The following is a 20,434-nucleotide window of genomic DNA, read 5'->3' as shown; positions in this document are numbered from 1 at the left end:
TGCATGAAAAAGAAACTATAGCTTTTGTTTATTTTTGACACCTTTTCTAAGGGGGGGGGGAAGCTACAGCTGCTCAGATCTTTCAATATTGATTTAATTTAATGCATCATTTAAATAAACAGTGAATCATTTAAATAAACAGCGAGTGTCACATTTGGGCCAGCTGAAAACTCTGCATCAAGGCCTGTGGTGGAGATGCTACACATCAGCTGTTTAATTCAGCAAAGGTTGCTTACAGATCCACAAGTGCAAGTTTGAAGACTCATCCGGTTTCCTTTCCTCTTGTTTTGCAACAAAAAGGTCAATGGAAAGGAGGTAAAAAGACTACGCGCCAGGCTCCCCCTGGGTGAGCAACCACACTGCAAGCATGCTTAGCCTCCCCCCATCTTGGTGGGACCATCTATGTGCAGAGCAACAGGGCTTTTTTTGTAGCAGGAGCTCCTCTGCATATTAGGCCACAGTTCCCAATGTAGCTTACTGGGCTCCAGGTCCTACTGAAAACTTCAGGAGGATTGGCTACATCAGGAGGTGTGGCCCAATAATGCAAAGGCGTTCCTCCTACAAGAAAAGCCCCGCAGAGTGGAATTCTGGCACAAGAGCAAAGAATGCAAATGCTATTCAAATCCTGTAAATTCTAAACTTAGTTTGTAATTTTGATTCCTGCGATTTCTCAAACCCTCCCCCCCCCCACCCAAGAAAAATAGAAAGAGGGAAATTAAGAATTTTTGAAAACTTCACATTTTTTGGTTTTCAGATACGACATTTACTGATATTCTAAACAGCAGCTCAAAAAAAAAATTACCTGGAAAAATAGCCCCTTATCAACAAATTCTGCTCCTCTTGAAAGTGCCACAATTCTTCCCAAATTTTGGTTTAATATTTTTTTTGTTGCAACAGAGGCTGCATCATTTGAGCCTGCTTCGGCGGGGGAGGGCGGGATATAAATAAAATTTTACATTACATTACATTACATTACATTAGGGAGGCTAACTCCATGACAGTGAAAAGGGAGTGAAAATAGTCTTCATGGACACCATCCCCTCCCCAATTCTATTGTTCAGGGCTAATAACATCTGTAGAAGAAGGATTTGTTGTAACATACATGGGAGCTATCCCAGTTCCAACCAGCAGATGGTGCTGAGGACTGCCATCTGCCACATTCCCTAGATCCCACCTAGGCCTCGCACTTACTGCAGAAAGAGGGCAACCTCCATTGGCCAATCTGGATTCCTTGAGCCTGGCAAACTGTTACGTAGGCACTGATAGCGTGGCAGAGAATGTCGTGGTGACCCTTGTACCGGCAGACATCAGAGATGCAGTTGTCGAGGTAGGGAGCAGGGTCAATGGCCTTGTGACACTCCTTGAAAGGTCCGTCCTTCCTGGTGAGGATCGTGCAGTATTGGTCTCCCTTGTAGGTCTCCTTCTCTGTTTCTTTGCACACAGGGCAATTGCCAGTGCATCCGTTCACACAGCCAGGGATCTCGCCTACCTTCCAGCTCTCTGCAAACTGGGCAGCATTGGCTGCCCGGTGCCCATCCTTCATGATCAGATCATCACCCGGTTCCCCATTGTCATTACCACAGAGTCCACAAACGGCGTTGAAGTAGGTATTGGGAATAGTGACACGGACCAGCCTGTTCCAGCCAAAGGTTAGGGTGAGATCGAACTTGGTGGTGACCAGGACATGGGCTCCGCTAATGTAGGCCTTAACTTTATCTTCATGGTAGAAAGGCAGATCCATGAATAACCCATCCACCTGCAAAGAGATATGTCAAGTTATCGACCCAAAGGTTGAGGAAAGCCATGGAAGAAAGTGGTTTGAGAAGCTGATTTAGCTGCAGGCTGTAAGAGAGGTTAGAGCTGTAGAGATTCATTTCCTGGATAAGTCAATGAACTATGTTCACACAGCACCTTGGTAACAGGATAAATAGGGATCTGAATTCACTGTAAAAAGAGATAACATATAATTGGCTCCTACTTTTCAGCCAATATAAAATATATATATCATGAGCACAAGCGTCAAGGCAGGGGTTCCCAAACTTTATGATCCTGATAGGGTTCCCAGCCTCCCACTGTGGGAGAGGATTCCTCAGTTTCAGGGTCTCCAAACTGGCACAGAATTGGCTGGCAGGGGAGCCCCGCCCCCAAGAGCTCCATCAGTGTCCAACTGGCCTGGCACAATAATGTCACTTCCGGGTGATGTAATCACACCAGACATGTTGCACAGGGACGTGCTAGCATTTGGGTAAAAAACCTCCATGGCACCATAGAGGTTTTTACCCAAATGCTAGAGCATCCCTCTGCGACATGCCTGGCATGATGACATCACTTCCTGGTGACATCATCATGCCCGTTGCACTTCGCACACATATAACAAGTCCCCCTACTTTGGAATTTTGGCACTGCGCAGTGGGTGTAGACACAAAATGGTTGCTGCAGGAGGTGGAGCCAGCAACAAAATGGCTGCCGTAGCTGACCTTCAGTCATATAGTGAAGATCTTTGTGCCGTGGTGGCAGCTACTGCCAAAGCAACATTTTTTAAAAAAAATCTGCACAGCCAATCAAATCTCCAATGGTCAACTGGAAGTACAGCTGGGCAAAAGCCCCACCTGGCCATGTCCACTTTCTAAAAACTCTTGGCAGGCACCAGCAAAGGAGTCAGAAGGCGTCATGGCACCTAAAGGCACCACGTTGGGGACCAAATGCACTAGAGGTGATTACATTACCAAAGCGATAGCTTTAGAAATAGGGTCCCAAACATTTGGCTGGCAGACAAAAGGTCCCAGGTTCAATTTCCCACTGTCTCCAGTTTAAGGGCCCCAGACATCATCTTGTTTGAGAGACCATTCTCTGACGTAACCTGGTGAGCTGCTGCCAAGACAATAATGTCCTCGATGAATTAATGATCTGACATGGATAGGGCCACTTCATCTATTCATAGTTCCTCATCAATCCCACGGTTGACACCAGCTAAGTGCAGCAGCTCTCAATTAAATCATACCCAAACTCCCAGCAGGAATAGAAGTGCACACCTGAAATTCAAGTAGGTAAAGGACGTTTTGTAAGAAAAGAATTTATGAGCAGGTTAATTGCCCCTTGTCAGTTCAATTTGAGTGAGGAAAAGGTCCAAGACAGGATCACACTAGTGATTTTCGAGGCAATCAAGAAGATTTATCAAGATGAGTCATAAAATACAGGCTGAAGTCCTGCCAACACATCTTATGGGAACCCTTTTGCAGCGACGCATTTGGGCTTGCTCAAGAGGGATAGGGGCAAAGGTATGAAGGGCTTTTTTCCCTCTCTGTGTGCTGTTAATTTCAAACATTCTGACTGCCCTGCTATTAGAGAGAAGATGTCGGACAAGAGAGATCAACGGGCAAAGCCTTGTAGCCCAAGCTGTCAATCTTGATCACGTCGGTCAAAACGATTGGGTGGAATCCGGCTGATGCTCTGCTGATGAATGGGAGGGGATGTTGGTCTCTTCTCCCCACCACAGTGGCTCGTTTTCTGCAAGAGTACTGCTGTGTATGTGTGGCTCTGTGTTTCATGTGGATTGTAAGTTCCTGCCTGGCTCATTGGAGCCTTTAGGACTGAGCTTGGGGACTTGGGAACAATGGGAAGCAGGATCCAAATCTGTGCTTCCCTGGTCCAATCGCCAGTCCCCTGCTGGTTCAAATGACCCAATGGCGTTCGAGCGCTGGAACTTTGGAGTGTTTTAGTTGGCCCCGTTGGCCCAGTTCAATAGTTGACTATTACCATGACTATTGCCATGCTGTAATCACTAATAAAGAGCTGTGATCAGCTGCAACTAAGCCTCTTCATGTATCAAACCCACTATTTAACAGGTACTATATCCCAAGTGTGACCCTGTTTTGGGATGGGGAAGTAGAGATTGATCCACTCGCATCAGCAGAAAGTTGGCAGGATTCAACTCAGAATTTCCCCTAAACTGTCTATGTCTTTTGCTAGATTATTTCAGGGTTGTTATTGTTTTTACAACAGTTGCTTACAGACCAAATTGAGTGGTCTCAAACATGTGGCCCAGGTGATGAATCAGGCCCCCAAGCAACTGTCTGTCAGCTGCTTCCTTCCTCCTATATCTTGCTTCCTTCTGCATCACAGCTTACTCTGCCAGACTTGCTCAATTGCACAGGAGCTACAGAGCAAAGTCTCTGTTTTCTCCATTGGCTGAGGCCCCTCCCTTGGGGAGGAAGGGAGGCAGAACTTGCTTTGCCAGGATCTCTCAATCACACATCGGAGCTACTGAGCCAAGCCTCTCTTTCTTCTATTGGCTGAGGTTCCTCCCCCTCCTGGTCCCCTGGGGAAGGAAGAAAAGAGCGAGTTTCCTTTGCCCAGTTCCCTGGATTGCATGTGAGAGTTACTAAGAAAGCACTATTAAGACCAACAAATGCTATTATGATTGTGAGTCACCCAGAGTCCATGTGTGGAGTGGACGGCATACAAATTTAAGGTAGGTAGGTTAAATAAATAAATAATATTTTAACCATGTTGTATTTTTAAGTTTTTTTAAATCTTTAATTATGTTTGTCTGTATCCTCTATAAAGTTTATATCTCTGCTCCCTGGCATTACATTTTATGACACGCATTGCCTGGCCTGGCAAGGTCTCATTTATGTCAGATCCGACCCTCATAACAAATGAATTCAACATGCCTGAGCTAGACTCTGGGAATGCAATGTCTGAAACTCCCAAATTTAGATTGGGACTGTGGTGCATGGGAAAGGAATTTTAAACCTTCCCCTCTTCACAGCTTTCTCCGTCAAAATCTCTCTGGATAGTGGAATATATGAAGACAGGAAGCTGCCGTAAACAGAATCTCACCCTTGGTCCATCAAGGCAAGTATTGTCTGCTCAGACTGGCAGCAGCTTTCCAGAGTCTCAGGTGGAGGTCTTTCCCATCACCTGCAAGCTGGTCGTCTCAACTGGAGATGTCGGGGAGTGAACCTGGGATCTTCTGCATGCAAAGCAGAGGCTGTACCGCTGAGCCACAGCCCCTTATCACTGTACATAGTTACGTACAGTACTCATAACCATACTCAGGGCTTTTTTTTGAGCAGGAACACACAGGAATGCAGTTCCAGCTGGCTTGGCATCAGGGGGTGTGGCCTAATACACAAATTAGTTCTTGCTTGGCTTTTCCCACAATAAAGCCCTGTGTGAAACAATGATGACAACAGGGGGTGTGGCCTAATATGCAAATAAGTTCCTGCTGGGCTTTTTATACAAAAAAGCTCTGACCATACTTGAACTTTCTCCCCAGTTGACCAAATAGCAGCTCTCCAGAGCCATAAGAACACAAGATAAGCCATGTTGGATCAGGGCAATGGTCCATCCAGTCTAACCCTCTGTCTCTGTGTCACACAGTGGCAACAAAACAAAACAAAACAGGTGTCATCAGGAGGTCCACCAGCAGAGCCAGAACTCCAAAACTCCTCAGACTGTTGCCCACTAAGCACCAAGAAGAAGATACTGCATTTTTATCCCACTCTTTACCCTGAATCTCAGAGTCTGAGTGGTTCACAATCTCCTTTACCTTCCTCCCCCACAACAGACACCCTGTGAGGTAGGTGGGGCTGAAAGAGCTCTCCCAGAAGTTGCCCTTTCAAGGACAACTCTTGTGAGAGCTATGGCTGACCCAAGGCCATTCCAGCAGCTGCAAGTGGAGGAGTGGGGATTCAAACCCTGTTATCCCAGATAAGAGTCCGCACACTTAACCACTACACCAAACTGCCCAAGAATACAAAGCATCACTGCCCCATTCTCAATCATGAAAACAGCACAGAAGGGAAGGCTTTCCTTGCACCTCAGTCCAGATCTGAATTAGTCCCTCAGGCATCTGATAACTGTTTTTAAAAATGCTGGCAGCTCAGGACAGAGATTTCATGGAGTTTTATCTGCTTTGAGCCTCCAAGATAAGCCAGTGTTCTCATTCCTGTATTGCAGGTGGTTCTGCAGCTGAAAGACCAGGCCTGCCTGCCAGTCTGAGAGTTGACATTGGGACTGTACCTGTTCCTTTCCAGAAAGTTGAGCACCTATGTGCCGAAGAACACGGACAGGGGTTTTTTTTGTAGCAGGAACTCCTTTGCATATTAGGCCACACACCCCTGATGTAGCCAATCCTGCAAGAGCTACAGGGCTCTTAGTACAGGGCCTACCGTAAGCTCTTGGAGGATTGGCTACATCGGAGGTGTGTGGCCTAATATGCAGAGGAGTTCCTGCTACAAAAAAGAAGCAGCCCTGCACATGGCCAAATCAAAAACAAGTCCCAAATTATAAAATATTTTTAAAAATTTGTCTCAGGGTTTAGATGATCCATACGAGCTTGGTGCTCCTGATTTTAAGAGTAGAAAGAATAAATTCAATGACAGAGAGTGTGATTCCCTTAATAATTACCAGCCAAAAGAAATAAAAGGTGAAAATCATAGAAGCAGACAGGTGACCTGGCAACAAGAGGTGTTATAAAGCAAGCCCTTGGAGTATAAACCGCAGTTTTAAAAAATGAGCTAATGATTCAATGTCTGCTCGGCCGCATGGACAAAATTTCTGGGCTAGACTCCAGCACAACGGCTGCCAAAGGTAGAACATTTCCCCGGGCTAAAAAGAAAAGCTGACGATATATTGGGATTGTTTGTTTGTCCTTGTTTGCCGTTAAGTCAGAGCTGACTTATGGCAACTCTGTAGGGTTTTTCAAGTCAAGAGACATTCAGAGGTGGTTTGCAGCTGCCTGGCTCTGCGCCACAGCCCTGGTATCCCTTGGTGGTCTCCCATCCAAATACTAGCCTGGGCTGACCCTGCTTAACTTTCAAGATCTGATGAGATTGGGCTAGCCTGAGCTATCTGGATCAGGGACTGGGACTGTAATAGGGTTCCCAAGTCCAATTCAAGAAATATCTGGCGACTCTGGGGGTGGAGTCAGGAGACTTTGGGGGCGGAGCCAGTAGCGAGATTGTGACAAGCGTGATTGAACTTCAAAAGGAGTTCTGACAATCACATTTAAAGGGACCACACACCTTTTAAATGCCTTCTCTTCGTTTGAAATAATAAAGGATAGGGGCACCTTCTTTTGGGGTGCATAGAATTGGACCCCCTGGTCCAAACTTTTTTGAAACTTGGAGTGTATTTTGAGGAGAGGCACAGGATGCTACGCTACAAATTTGGTGCCTCTATCTCAAAAAACAGACCCCTCAGAGCCTCAGATACCCGTAGATCAATTCTTCATTATATCCTATGGGAATCTCTCTCCATAGGGAATAAAGAAGTGCTCAGCAGATATCCCCCCCCCACACACACACACCCCACTTTCTGATGACCTGAAGTGGGAGGAGTTGCCTCCAAACCAGGGGATCCCTTGCCCCCACCTGGGGATTTGCAACCCTAGACTTTAAGAAAGTTAAAATATTGTTGCCTTGTAAAGGGGGTGAAAAGCCCTAGTGAAGTAGAGAACATAGACCTTTGTGTGATTTTTTTATCAGGAACTCTTTTGCATATTAGGTCACACCCCCTGATGTAGCCAATCCTCCTACTATAAGCTCCAGGAGGACTGGCTACATCAGGGGTGTGGGGCTTAATATGCAAAGGCGTTCCGGCTACAAAAAACCCCCAGAAAAGCCCTGTCCTTTAGTGTGATCTCTGGGCTTCCTGGTTATACCATACCAGTTCTCCTTCCCTACCTGAATTGTGTGTGGACGCTCCTGGCTGATTGTGATGGTTCTGTTATAGACTTCCAGGGTAACTACGGAAGAGAACGGTGCTGTCTTACTGCCTTGGCTGCTCTGGATCTTGATGATGAACGGGGTCAGAGTGGAGTCGCTGGAGCACAGCCCCACCAGCTGGTAGATGCAAGTGCCTGTGAAATCATATCTCTGCCCATCAAAGGTAGTGTAGTGATCGTCCCCGGCTGCCGAGCAAGTGGCATGGCTGCGGGCGTGGCAGCCCCGGACACCATCGACCATGGCGCATCTCTCACTGGCTTTGCAGCTTGCCGGCTGGCACACCATCATGCCCAGGTTGGGATCACACCTGCAGTGAGAACTGCAGTCCTCGCCGGCCCAGAACTCCTCACCAGGCTTATAGTAGAGGCCATCATGGGTGCACCCGCAGCTCCCCACGGGGACGCACTTGTCGGCACTGAGGACATAGCCGTCGTTGCATTGGCAGGTTTCCACGCAGGGCATGCGGCAGGTCAAAGGGGCAGAACGGTCCGCGCAGCTGGCTGGGCAGGCATTTCCGCAGGCCTCGTAGTGGCTGTTTTCAGGGCAAGGCAAAGCTGTGAGGAGACAGGAGGCAGGAAGTTGACAGCAAGGAAAGAAATCGAGGACTAATGTGACCCATGACTGCATCACACAAAAAGGGTCGACGTCACCCTCCCCTGAGGTAGGCAAGCTTCTAGAGCCCAGGACACTCCAGTGGGGTCCCCCTCCACATGCCCTCCTTGCCTCCTGTCTGTACCCATGCTCCCAACTGCCCTAAAAACATTAGAGAAGCCATGTTGGATCAGGTCAATGGCCCATCCAGTCCAACACTCTGTGTCACACAGTGGCCAAAAAACCCAAGTGCTATCAGGAGGTTCACCAGTGGGCCCTGGACACTAGAAGCCCTCCCACTGCTGCCCCCCAAACACCAAGAATAAAGAGCATCACATGCCCCAGACAGAGAGTTCCATAAATACCTTGTGGCTAGTAGCCACTGATGGCCCTCTGCTCAATATGTTTATCCAACCCCCTTTTGAATCTGTCTGTGCTTGTAGCTGCCACCACCTTCTTCAGCAGTGAATTCCATGTGTTAATCACCCTTTGGGTGAAGAAGCATGTGCTTTTATCCATTCTAACATGACTGCTCAGCAATTTCATGGAAGGTCCACAAATTCTTGTACTGTGAGAAAGGGAGAAAAGTAACTCTTTCTCTACCTTCTCTGTCCCATTCATAACCTTGTAAACCTCCAGGCCTTGAATTCAGCAGGAGCTCACAGGAGCAGAGCTCCTGAACCGTTCTCCCCACCTTGTCCATTGAATAATAGGTGCAGCTGCATAACAATCCCTGAATGAGCTCCACCACTTATTTTTCTACAAAATAACCCCTGTAAACCTCTATCATGTCACAAGAGAGCGAACATGGGGGTGGTGCCCAGAGATGGCACTCTTGGGGCTATGGAAGCAGCACTCACAGCTGCCTCCACTGACTAGTGCTGTTGGCGAAAAGGTGTCAAGTAACTGAGCCTGGGTGGCGGAAGCGCTTGCAGGTGGAAGAAAGATGCACTGTGGGGGGGACTGCCTAGGACCACCCCAAAACTGGAACTAGCCATGCACACAAACAGTGGGGCAAGCCAGACCTCTAACAGCCTTGTGACTGACACATCTCCAAATGTAATGGTTAGTTATAGCAGCAGTGATAACTAACTAATACAATTTGAATGCTACTTCTAACCGATTTATATGCAGTTCTTTATAAATGTAAATAAGCATAAAAGAATTAACCAGATCACATAAGCAAACAGACAAAATTTACAAGTGGCTATAAGCTCAATTAGTTTTCCCAACAACAACAAAGTGCTTGCGCAAGCAGTCTCTATGAAGTTTCAAAGTCCATCATACACCCAAAACATGGTGATTAGGCATCCACTGTTTCTCCCCTGGAAGGATATTGTGCTTGTTACTCTGTTAAGGATAGCAAATGGATATTAATGGTGGACTGTCCATTAGCCCTCCCAGATGAAGACATTTGATGATTGAAACAGAATACACTGTCAGTCCACATTGAGGGTATACTGGGACGTCTAATCACCATGTTTTGGATATATTATGGACTTTGAAACTTTATAGAGACTTCTTGCACAAGCACTTTGTTGCTGTTGGGAAAACAAATTGTGAACCTACAGCTACTTGTAAATATTGTCTGTTTGCTTATATGACCTGGTTAATTCTTATATGCTTATTTACATTTACAAATAACTATATATAAATGGGTTAGAAGTAGCATTCAAATTGTATTAGTTATTTATCATGATCTTTTCCTTGTTTCGGTATCTTTCTGTGATTCTCTTCATTGCTTGCTGTATCCCAGTTCTGACTGCCCAGTGTTCTTGAGGTATCTTTTAAGGACAGCTGCAAATTGTTGGAATAGAGAATGTCTGGCATACAAAGAACATAAGAGCCCTGCTGGATCAGATCAGTGAAGCAGCCATCTAGTCCAGCATCCTGTCTCACACAATAGCCAACCAGTTCCTCTGGAGGGCCAACCACAGAGCACAGAGACCAAGACCTTCCCCGGATGTTGCCTCCCGTCTCTCGGATTCAAAAACTTAGTGCCTCTGAATATGAAGGTTCCTTCAGTCACCATGGCAAGTAGCCACTTAATACACTTATCCTCCATGAATCTATCTAATCAGTTTTAAAACTGTTTATTCCTATGGCCATCACTACATCCTCTGGCAGCAAATTCTACATGTTAATCACTCCCTGCGTAAAGTAGTATTTCCTTTTGCTCAGCCTGAACCTACTGCCCATCAGCTTCACTGGATGCCTTCAAGTTCTAGTACTTTGGGAAAGGGAGGAAACATTCTCTTTGTCCCCAGTAGGGGGCAGCAGGGAGATAGGATAGTGAAGGCAACACCTTATATTTTGTTGTCATTCCTTGTCTGTCTCCAGGTTGCTACTCTGCAGCACTAATATCCTGCTTCTTCTCGACAGTCGACCTTTATCTCAGCTGTGGTGTAACTAGGTCCCTGCCTCTGTCTCTTCTCGTTACTGTCAAGCTTGTTAGTTCCTGAATAAAGCTTTATCTACACTTTGATCAGGTTGTGCACTTCTGCTGTGTTAATTACGTGCTAACCCAAATAATGTACCAGCAGGTATGGCAAGGAGTAGGTTTAAGGTATGGAGGTCAGGACTGTTGGAAGAATGAGGGCCTGATATGGCCTATGGAGTAGAGGGATATGAGACCGTTTTCTCAAGATACCCCCCAGTCCTTTGCAGGACTTTTTTTGTAGCAGGAACTCCTTTGCATATGAGACCACACACACCCTGATGTAGCTAATCCTCCAAGAGCTTACAGGGCTCTTATTATAGGGTCTACTGTAAGCTCCAGGAGGATTGGCAACATCAGGGGGGTGTGGCCTAATATGCAAAGGAGTTCCTGGTACAAAAAAAAACCCGCCATGGTCCTTTGACAGAATTCAGCTCATCAGCTAATTTTTCTCCTACTGTCCAAAACATGAAACAGCAAAAGAAAGATTCCTTTTTAAAACATGCTTGTTGAAATATTTGTCTTTCCCTGATGCTCTAAGATTATGACTCCTTTTGAGCAGCCTTTGTCCAAATTGCATTGTAGACGTAGCCATTTTTTTTTTACAGTGTTTTTAAATTCTTAAAAATGTTATGGTGTATGGCTGTGAAGGGATAGGAGACCAGTTCATCTATTACTGTATCCCACTTTCCTTTCAGACACTTCACAGAGAAACCGTACGCCCATCATTTAGATTAGCTTTATATGGAATCAGATCGTCAGACTGGCATCCTTGCCTGCTCTTGGGCTCAATGTGAGCCTCACAACTGTTGTGTGCAATAATTTCTGAACTGGTTATTCACGCCTGTTCTTATCAGACAATTGCCAATGCATTACGCATTGTTCAGAACCGACTATACAAATCAGATCAGCTACTATTAATCATTTGCAGAACGTATTCGAGGGCTGCATTTATAAAGGGGATTTTATAGGAGTTGGACTTTCCTTTAGATCATCATTGGATTTATTCTGGCTTTCAGGTTATAAACAACCTGGACTATTGGAACCAAATATGGACGGCAGGAATCCGACTTTGCTTCTGTGCCGGAATTTGCACTCACCACAGCCACTCTGAGTTCTCCAGTCCTGGATGACCACACCCTCTTTGCGGCAATTTGTAGCATAGGCGCTCAGAGCTTGGCACAGGATGTTTTTGGCACCACCGTTGAGGCAGACATCATAGATGCATCTGTCGAAGAAATCATCGGGGTTTAACTTTGAGCGGCATTCACGGAAAGGCCCGCTGTCCGTCTTGGCGATCAGCCCACAGAACTCCTCACTCTCAAAGAGCTGCCGTTGCTGCTCTTTACAGACAGGGCAGTCCCCCTCGCAGATGTCCCAGCAGAAAGGGTCGCGGTCCTTCACTTTCCAGCTTTTCCCCCACTCCACCTCGGAAGTGGCCTTGTCGCCAGCGGGAGTCAGCATATCGTCATCAGGGTTTTGGTTGAAATTCCCACAAAGGCCACAGATGGCGCCATAGTAGCTGCTGGGCAGGGTTATCTCCACCATCATGCTCCAATCATAAGAAACAACCAATCCGAAGTCAGTCTGAAGCACAGCCTGCAGACCGCTCTGGAATAGCTGCATCTTCCCATCCTCAAGAGTCACAGGCAGGTTCGTGACGACACCATTCAGCTGGAGAAAGGAGGCAGAATCATTAATGCTTCTACTCAGAGCTTTTTTTGTAGCAGGGACTCCTTTGCATATTAGGCCACACCCCCCTGATGTGGCCAATCCTCCTGGAGCTCACAGTAGGGCTGTACGAAGAGCCCTGATAGCTCTTGGAGGATCGGCTACATCAGGGGTGTGTGGCCTAATATGCAAAGGCGTTCCTGCTACAAAAAAAAGCCCTGCTTCTACCTGTATCATAGAATTTTGCAGCTTGACAGAGAACAAGGCTATCAGGTTTCTAATCTCCCGTGGCTGAAGCAGTTAAAGACAGACAATCTCTTTGTATGATCAGCCTTATTTTGTTGCCTCTGTAGTGTCTTCTTGCTCCTGCTTGATCTTACCATGCATTTTATTGATATGCCGTTAAAAGTATTAGAATTTGAAATAAATCACCCTCCTGCAGTTGATAGCTGATTATTTCAGACTCAGTCTACAGATTCTGTGATATAAGGGTAATACCACAGAGGTAACTATAGCAATAAACCAACTTGAAACTCTAGCGGTATGTCAATTACCAGTTGACAACTAAAACTGACATACTGTTATCTTAAGATAGGTAACTGGCATACCTCAGTAGTTTAACACTATAGTGCTATGACAATTACCACATCCTCCTAGGGACTGTAACGAGGCGGGCAGGTAACAGAGATATGGCAGCAATAGTGCAGTGGAAGCTAATGTATGGATGCCGGATTAACACCGCACAAGTTTCATGGTGACAGTAGAAGGAACAATGGGGGTGCTGAGAAACACCTGAAAAATAGCAGCCACCACATGGTAATCTAGTGTTGATCTCTGCTAGGAAAAACAGGGGCTAGTACCAATACTCCCTCTAAGCTGTGGAGTCTTGTGAGCAAAAATTCTGCTTCGTGAACTACTGGCATTAAAGTGAGCAAGCTGTGGCTACTGTATAAATTAATTTGCTCTGGGGCCATCCTTCTTGAGCTAAGACAAAAATGTGCGAGCCAGAGGCTAAAAAAACCCTGTGAGCTAGCTTACACTAACTCAGCTTAGAGGGGCCATCGGCTACTATCATACGCATATGCCCATGTAAATCCTCTAGACTGATCACTTGATTTGTAGCTGAAACTGCTTTGCATATTAGACCCCCTCCCCCCGATATAGCCAATCCTCCAAGAGCTTACAAAAAAAGAGCCTTGTAAACTCTTGGAGGATTGGCTACCTCAGGGGTGTGTGGCCTAATATGCAAAGGAGCTCCTGGTAGAATTCCACCCCTGGCTGAAGAACTTTCCCAGATTCTTCCCCTTGGCTGGATCAAAACCTGTATTGACTCCCTTAACGTGGAGTCCCTCTTTTGCCTGAATCTTTGATATGGTTACCTTGTCCCACTCTGCCTGTGACATAAGGCGATTCAGATTAAGTGGGTTAAACTTGGGAGTTTGGCCCCAGACCACGCAAGGAGCTTCAGGGCTGAAGATGATTTGCACCTGGATCTCCCTAGTCCTAGTATACAGACAGTGATGGTTTTGCTGAATCAGGCCATACAAGACCATGAATGTAGAGTTAAGTTTACCTTGGCCCAGTGTCAGCCAATAGTGTGCAGTGCACAAATCCTGATTCCAGTCCTGCTGAGACTGCTATCTAGCTCTGTGCCTTCCAGCTCTACAAAGCTACTCATTCAGATATATGCTTCTATAAAAGGGTGATGTTGCAAGCCTGAGTATTTTATCTGTTAGGAGCCCCTCTGTGCCTGCAGGGCTGTGCTAGCTTTGGGGAAAGATTTGGACAACCGTGAAGGTACACATCTACTAAAGGCCAAGGAGTTCAAGCACACAAGCGAATAGAACGTGGTAGAAGCCAACTCAGGAGGTTACATTCTTGGGTGGAATCAGGGTGGAATTCTAGCAGGAACTCCTTTGCATATTAGGCCACACACCCCTGATGTAGCCAATCCCCCAAGAGCTTACAAAAAGCTTTTGGGGGATTGGCTACACCAGGGGTGTGTGGCCTAATATGCAAAGGAGCTCCTGCTAGAATTCCACCCCTGTGTGGAATATATTAGGATCAGAGATCATGTGCATTCCTCCAACCTGGTCAGGTGCCTTGACCAAGAATGATGGTTCTAACCTGAAACAGGTGCCCTATCAACCTCTACTCCCAGCCATGTTCCCTTTTCATCATGACTTGAGGCTAAGTCATCTGAGCACCATTATATGGACTCACCCGGATTTTGCCAACTTCCTTCCTGTGGATGGAGATGTTGTACCCATACACATAGATATTGGTTATTTTCACAAAGGAAAAGGCCTGGCTGCCTCTGTTGTCATTTTTCTCATCCACTCTGAAGGGTACCAGTGTGGAGTCACTGCCACAGTATTTGGCAATGGTGTAGGTACATGTGCCCTGGAAATCGATGTCCCGCCCATCAAAGGTGTGGTAGTGTGGGTCCCCCCAACCAAAACAGGTCTCATTGAAAAGTGGGACACATTTCGCCCGCCCATCTTCTAGCTTGCAAGTTTCCTTGTTCCGGCACTTTAATGTTTTGCAGGGATCTGAAAGAAGAAATTACATATCCAAGATTTTGGTGTTCATATAAATCCCAGATATCATCACCTATTCATTGCATATGTTGAGTGATCTACTAATTTGTGAAGATATGTTCATAGATGAGTTTGGGGGATGATTCCCAGAAGTTAACTATATTAGAGACACTTTCATACCCTTGTGCAATAGTTTGGGTGTACTGCAATGGGTTCATTGGCATAAACATGTAACACATGGGATAGAGAGATTGATACCCAATGACCAAGGACACACACAGCTCCCAGAGGCTATCTCTAGCACATCTCACCAAAATTTCCACCTAAACTGTGCATCAGCTCTAGCTTTGGATTTGACAATAGATAACTAAGGTATATTTTCCAAAAATCTTTTATGGTCTACTTCTAGCTTGAGAACTGCTTATGGATTGGAAGGGAGAGGTTGCTCAGTAGTTCTTAATGCTGGGTTGTTGTTTTGTTTGGAAGGGGGTTGTTTTGGATTTGTTTTGAATGGCTTGTTGCAAATATGGTTAAACGTACAGTGTTGTTTTAATGTTTTTATCATACTACTAGTAATAAGGCTCATTGTGGGGAGAAATACAATGGGCACTAGAAATATGGAGCAGAGGTCCATCAGTGGCTATTAGCTACAAGCTATAGATGGAACACTATGTCTGTAGCAGTGATGCTCTGTATTCTTGGCAGAGCCGGCGCATGGGTTTCTGCTGCCTGAGGCAGAACCCTGATGTGCACCCCCCTCCCATGGTGAAAAAATTTCACACGTGTGCGGCATGATAACAGCACCCAGAGGTGACGTCATCACGTCACTCACGGAAGCGTCGTTGTTTCTTGGCGCTGAGGGGTGGAGGAATCCTTCTGACCCTCGGAGCCAAGAAACAACTAGCGGCGCTTTCAGGCTTCAACATTCTCTGAAAAGAACGCCAAAGCCTGAAAGTGCCATTGGTTCTCGGCGCTGAGGGGCGGGGGAATCCCCCCAACTCTCAGCTCCAAAAAATAATGAGCGGCACTTTCAGGCTTCACCATTCTCCGAGAACGCTGAAGCCTGAAAGCGCTGTTGCAGGCTCAGGGACGGTGCAAGCAGGGAGTGGGCACCCGCCATGTGCCCCTGTTGGGAGCTGGCGCCCTAGGCAATTTCCTAGGTTGCCTACTCCCACACGCCGGCCCTGATTCTTGGTGCTTGGGGGCAACAGTGGGAGGACTTCTGGAGTTGCGGCCCTGCTGGTGAACCTCCTGATGGCACCTGGGTTTTGGCCCCTATGTGACACAGAGTGTTGGACTGGGTGGCCTTTGGCCTGATCCAGTATGGCTTCTCTTATGTTCTTATAAACACCAAGAACTCCCTACACCTCCCACCCTGATGAGACCCAAGTCAGCCAGCTCCTCAGGACACCTCTCCCTAAAGCTCTGCCCATCCATTCCTTGTCTTCACCTCTATTGATGCAGCTCATGATCCCATCCTGGATTTTGCAGGTCTCATCACTACCGCAGCTGTGGGATTCACAGATGACCCCCTGGCCAGGGATGCAGCTGCAGAGTTGCTGGCATTCATCCTCCAGAACCGTCTCATGGGGCTGCAAGAACATTTGCCAAGGAAAAGTAAAACATTACTGACAACCATATCATAGTATTTTTACTGGCGAAGGTAAGACTTTTTTTGAGCAGGAATGCAGTTCTGGCTGGCTTGGTGTCAGGGGGTGTGGCCTAATATGCAAATTAATTCCTGCTGGGCTTTTTCTACAACCCCCCAGGTGAAGGTATATTTCAGTGACGTGGAAGCCAGATCTGGGGGGAAAACCCCAGAATATGGGTTCCCACCAGGGTTTGTTTTGTAGCAGGAACCTTTGCATATTAGACCACACCACCCTGATGTAGCCAATCCTCCTGGAGCTTACAGTAGGCCCTGTAAGCTTTTCGAGGATTGGCTACATCAGGGAGGTGTGGCCTAATATGCAAAGGAGTTCCTGCTACAAAAAAAGGCCCTGGTTCCCACTCCTTGTGTCCTGACTATTTTGTCGCTGTCCCCTTTTCTTCCAATTTAGGAGAAAGAGAACTCAAGAGTTTTGGTTCATGTACTTGGAAGGATAACCAGATGAAACCTTCACAAGAAAGCCAAGCAGCTCAGCAAACAGGAGAAGGCAGAGCCTTGAGATTTATAGAAAGGCCATTGTGTGCATTTGATCCAGTTTTTTACATTTGTGACTGAACTGAGTGGCAAAACACTATCTTTTAATGAATGATTTTTTAGTAAAAAAATGTCAATGCAATTCTTTAAGGAGGATTGTGGTTTTCAGCCTGAGGGCTGCCGCAGTTAAATGCAAGTGCTCTTCTGCTTATGCGTCTTAACAGACAATACAAACCAACACATGAAGCTGCGTTATACTGAATCAGACCCTGGGTCCATCAAGTTCAGTACTGCCTATTCAGCCTCTCCAGGGTCTTAGGAAGAGGTCCCTCACATCACCTACTGCCTGGTTCTTTCTTTGCCAGGGATCAAACCTAGGACCGTCCGCATGCAAAGCAGATACTCTACCCTACAGCCATACTTTCTCCCCATGAGCCATACTCACTCCACAAACCAAAGGGAGTTCTGGCTTGATCTCATCTTCACTGCAGCACCCCTACTGGGGATGGCCAGAGAGTGCAATTGCAGCTTTTAGGCCAATGGACATCAAGTGATATGAGGAGCCAGAACTTTCCCTGAAGAGCTTTTGAACCAGGGTCAGCACCTCACTCTGAACAGGTCACTATTAAGAAACAGACAATGCTTCTACTTATCTCCCATCCATGGAACCTGCCACCCCACTAGCCCTGACCACCCCTCAGGCCAGAAAAGTGAGAGTGATAAGTAATGCATAAAAAGATACCGATCAGTACTATTATGTTGCCTTTTTATGGGTGGAAGGTCTCAGCATTTATGACCTCCATAAGACGATTTTCAACAAGGATAGGTTTTTTTCTCCCTTTGAGATTATTATTCACCTTCTGGTAAACCCTGCCAGAAAGCAGCAGAACTTCTATAAATCCCATCCATCTCAGGGTCACTCATATCATGCACAGGTTAATATGAGTTTCTCCGAAGGATCAGAGAACACCTGACCAGCTCTTTAAGTATGGTTTTCAACCCCTGGGACTAGTCTTGATATTTCAGCCACAAGCAGGGCCAGCTTCAGGGTGTCTGGCACACAAGGAGAGCTTGCCTCCCCTCAGCCTTCATCCCCCCCCCCTTCCCCCCCCCCCCGGAGAGGGCAAGCACCATGGTGGTGGCATGGCACAGCTCCTGCACCTCGGAGTGTGTGCACCACCCAGCTGCCATCACTCAGCCCAGCTGCCATCACTTCTGGAAGTTTCTGGAAGCGATGGCAGCCGAGCTTAGCAACAGTGGCTGGGCAGTGCGCATGCTCTGAGGCGCAGGAACCACACTGCTGTGCTCACCTATTTCCCTCACTAAGAAGTTGAGAGTGTTTGGGAGGGCCTAAACCAGCAGCCACCTAGGGACAGGCCTAATGGACAGGCCAGCCCTGGCAACAAAAGAAACCAACCCTTGCAGTAAGTCAAGGACAGGGCTCACAGTTTCATGTACAAGGTTCCAGATTCAGTCCTTGACATATCTAGTTGAATGCCACAGAGATGAAAAAGGAACCTGCAATAGTGGGTGGTACATCAGTAGCTGACAGAATTGGGCTAGATGGAACAATGATCTGATTGCATCTACTCAAGACATTGCAGGGCTCTTTCCTGCAGGGGGCAGTACCTTATAATAGTGCCCATTGGTGGAACATCCACAGGTCTCCACAGTGACGCAGGCAAGACCATCGAAGAAGAATCCGTCGTCGCACTGGCAGCCCTCCGAGCAAGTCTCAGGGCACATTCGGGATTCAGTGATGCCGGCACAGTCAGCAGAGCAGACATCGGCACAGGGCTCATAGTGGCTGTTGGGTGGGCAGCTCAGAGCTACAATACAGATAGATCAGACTGCTGGGAAATATCTTCATAATGTTTAAGATCTAGGAATGGAGGAGTCTCAAGAGGAAGGTTAGGCAGAGGAGAAAGTGGAACACAAGGGATCAAAGTGACTGGCTTCCCTTCCCGCCTTGCACTGCTGACAGTGCCCTAGGCAAGGGTTGAAGCCATGGAGTGAAAAGTATTACGTTCAGGGCTTTTTAAAAAAAAATTGTAGCAGGAACTCCTTTGTATAGTAAGCTACAACCCCTTGATGTGGCCAATCCTCCAAGAGCTTACAGAGGATTGGCTACATCAGGGGGGTATAGCCTAACATGCAAAGGAGTTCCTGCTGCAAAAAAAGCCCTGATTGTATTGTTCTCCTAACTTCCGTCAACTGCAGTATAATCAAGTCTGAATGAGGCTGATCTGAAAGGTCATGGATTTCAGCAAGACAGCACCCACAGCAGAAGAGAGTGCCCATGGCATGGGATTCAGCAAGACAATCCTCAAAGCAGAAGAGAGTACCCGTGGCATGGGATTAAGCAAGACAGTATCTACAGAAGAAGACAGTCCTCACAGCACGGCATTCAGCAAGGCAGTACTTAGAGCAGAATTCAGTGCTCATAGCAGAAGCAGGGCTGGAGGGGGGCGGGGCAGAGGGGGGTGCTTGCCCCGGGCACCGACGGAGGGGGGTGCCAAATTGGGTATGGAGTCCATTGTATTCTATGGAACCATAAGATAGAATGGCCCATAAGGGGGCGTCATTTTTAAATTTTGCCGCCCCCCCTCAAAAAACATGTAGATCCAGTCCCGAGCAGAAGCTAGTATTCACAGCAAGGAATTCAGCAGGAGAGTACTCACGGCAGAAGGACGGAGTCCTCCAAGGTTGGACAGACGCCCCGGCCTCATGGCAAGCAGACACATAGCTCTCAATGCTCTGGCACAAGACTTGGCTGTCCCCGTTGCCCAGGCACAGGTCATAGATGCAGTCATTGAGATACACGCTGGGGTCCACTTTGCTGTGGCAAGCACTGAAGGGCCCGTCTGAAGCTGTGAGCAGCCCGCAGTAGTTGCGCAGCTTAAAAATGTCCTTCTTCCTCTCCTCGCAGACTGGGCAGGTGTTTCCGGAGCAACCATCTGAGCAGGCTCCAGTAGCCCCAGGGACAGATACTTTCCAGGCAGATCCAAAGACAGCCACGTCGGAGGCTGCTGTGCCATCAGGAAGAAGCAACTCATCCTCCTTCCGCCCGTTGTAGTTCCCGCACAGGCCACACATCTGGCCCTGGTAGCTGCTCGGGACGGTGACCGTGGCTCGGTACAGCAAATTGTAGCCCACAATAAGGCCAAAGTCAGTTTGTATTATGACATTTTTACCGTGTTGATAAGCTCTGAGACGTCCATTGGACAGGACTACAGGGAGCTGCTGGAACACTCCATTCACCTAGAGGAAGAGGATTGTGTGAGCAGCAGGGCGTGTAAGTCCTTGCACTAGCCTCAAG

The 20,434-nt window shown here is 47.1% G+C and overlaps 1 protein-coding gene across 1 annotated transcript in view; it reads right to left on the bottom strand.

The window, feature by feature from the left end:
- The window catches only part of FCGBP (Fc gamma binding protein), a 43,867-nt gene that overhangs the window by 6,998 nt on the left and 16,435 nt on the right, over nucleotides 1–20,434 (bottom strand). The window contains exons 8-14 of the mRNA XM_060257640.1: nucleotides 19,797–20,376; nucleotides 18,745–18,944; nucleotides 16,423–16,564; nucleotides 14,656–14,984; nucleotides 11,862–12,435; nucleotides 7,692–8,287; nucleotides 1,192–1,756 (exon numbers count right to left, since the gene is read on the bottom strand). Of these exons, the coding sequence (XP_060113623.1) occupies nucleotides 1,192–1,756; nucleotides 7,692–8,287; nucleotides 11,862–12,435; nucleotides 14,656–14,984; nucleotides 16,423–16,564; nucleotides 18,745–18,944; nucleotides 19,797–20,376 (2,986 nt within the window). The remainder of the gene's footprint in view (nucleotides 1–1,191; nucleotides 1,757–7,691; nucleotides 8,288–11,861; nucleotides 12,436–14,655; nucleotides 14,985–16,422; nucleotides 16,565–18,744; nucleotides 18,945–19,796; nucleotides 20,377–20,434) is intronic.

Source organism: Heteronotia binoei, chromosome 17 (assembly GCF_032191835.1).
Source record: "Heteronotia binoei isolate CCM8104 ecotype False Entrance Well chromosome 17, APGP_CSIRO_Hbin_v1, whole genome shotgun sequence".
NCBI classification, from domain to species: domain Eukaryota; kingdom Metazoa; phylum Chordata; class Lepidosauria; order Squamata; family Gekkonidae; genus Heteronotia; species Heteronotia binoei.
The sequence above is the reverse complement of the archived record's forward strand: the minus strand, read 5'-3'. Positions and strand labels throughout refer to the sequence as shown.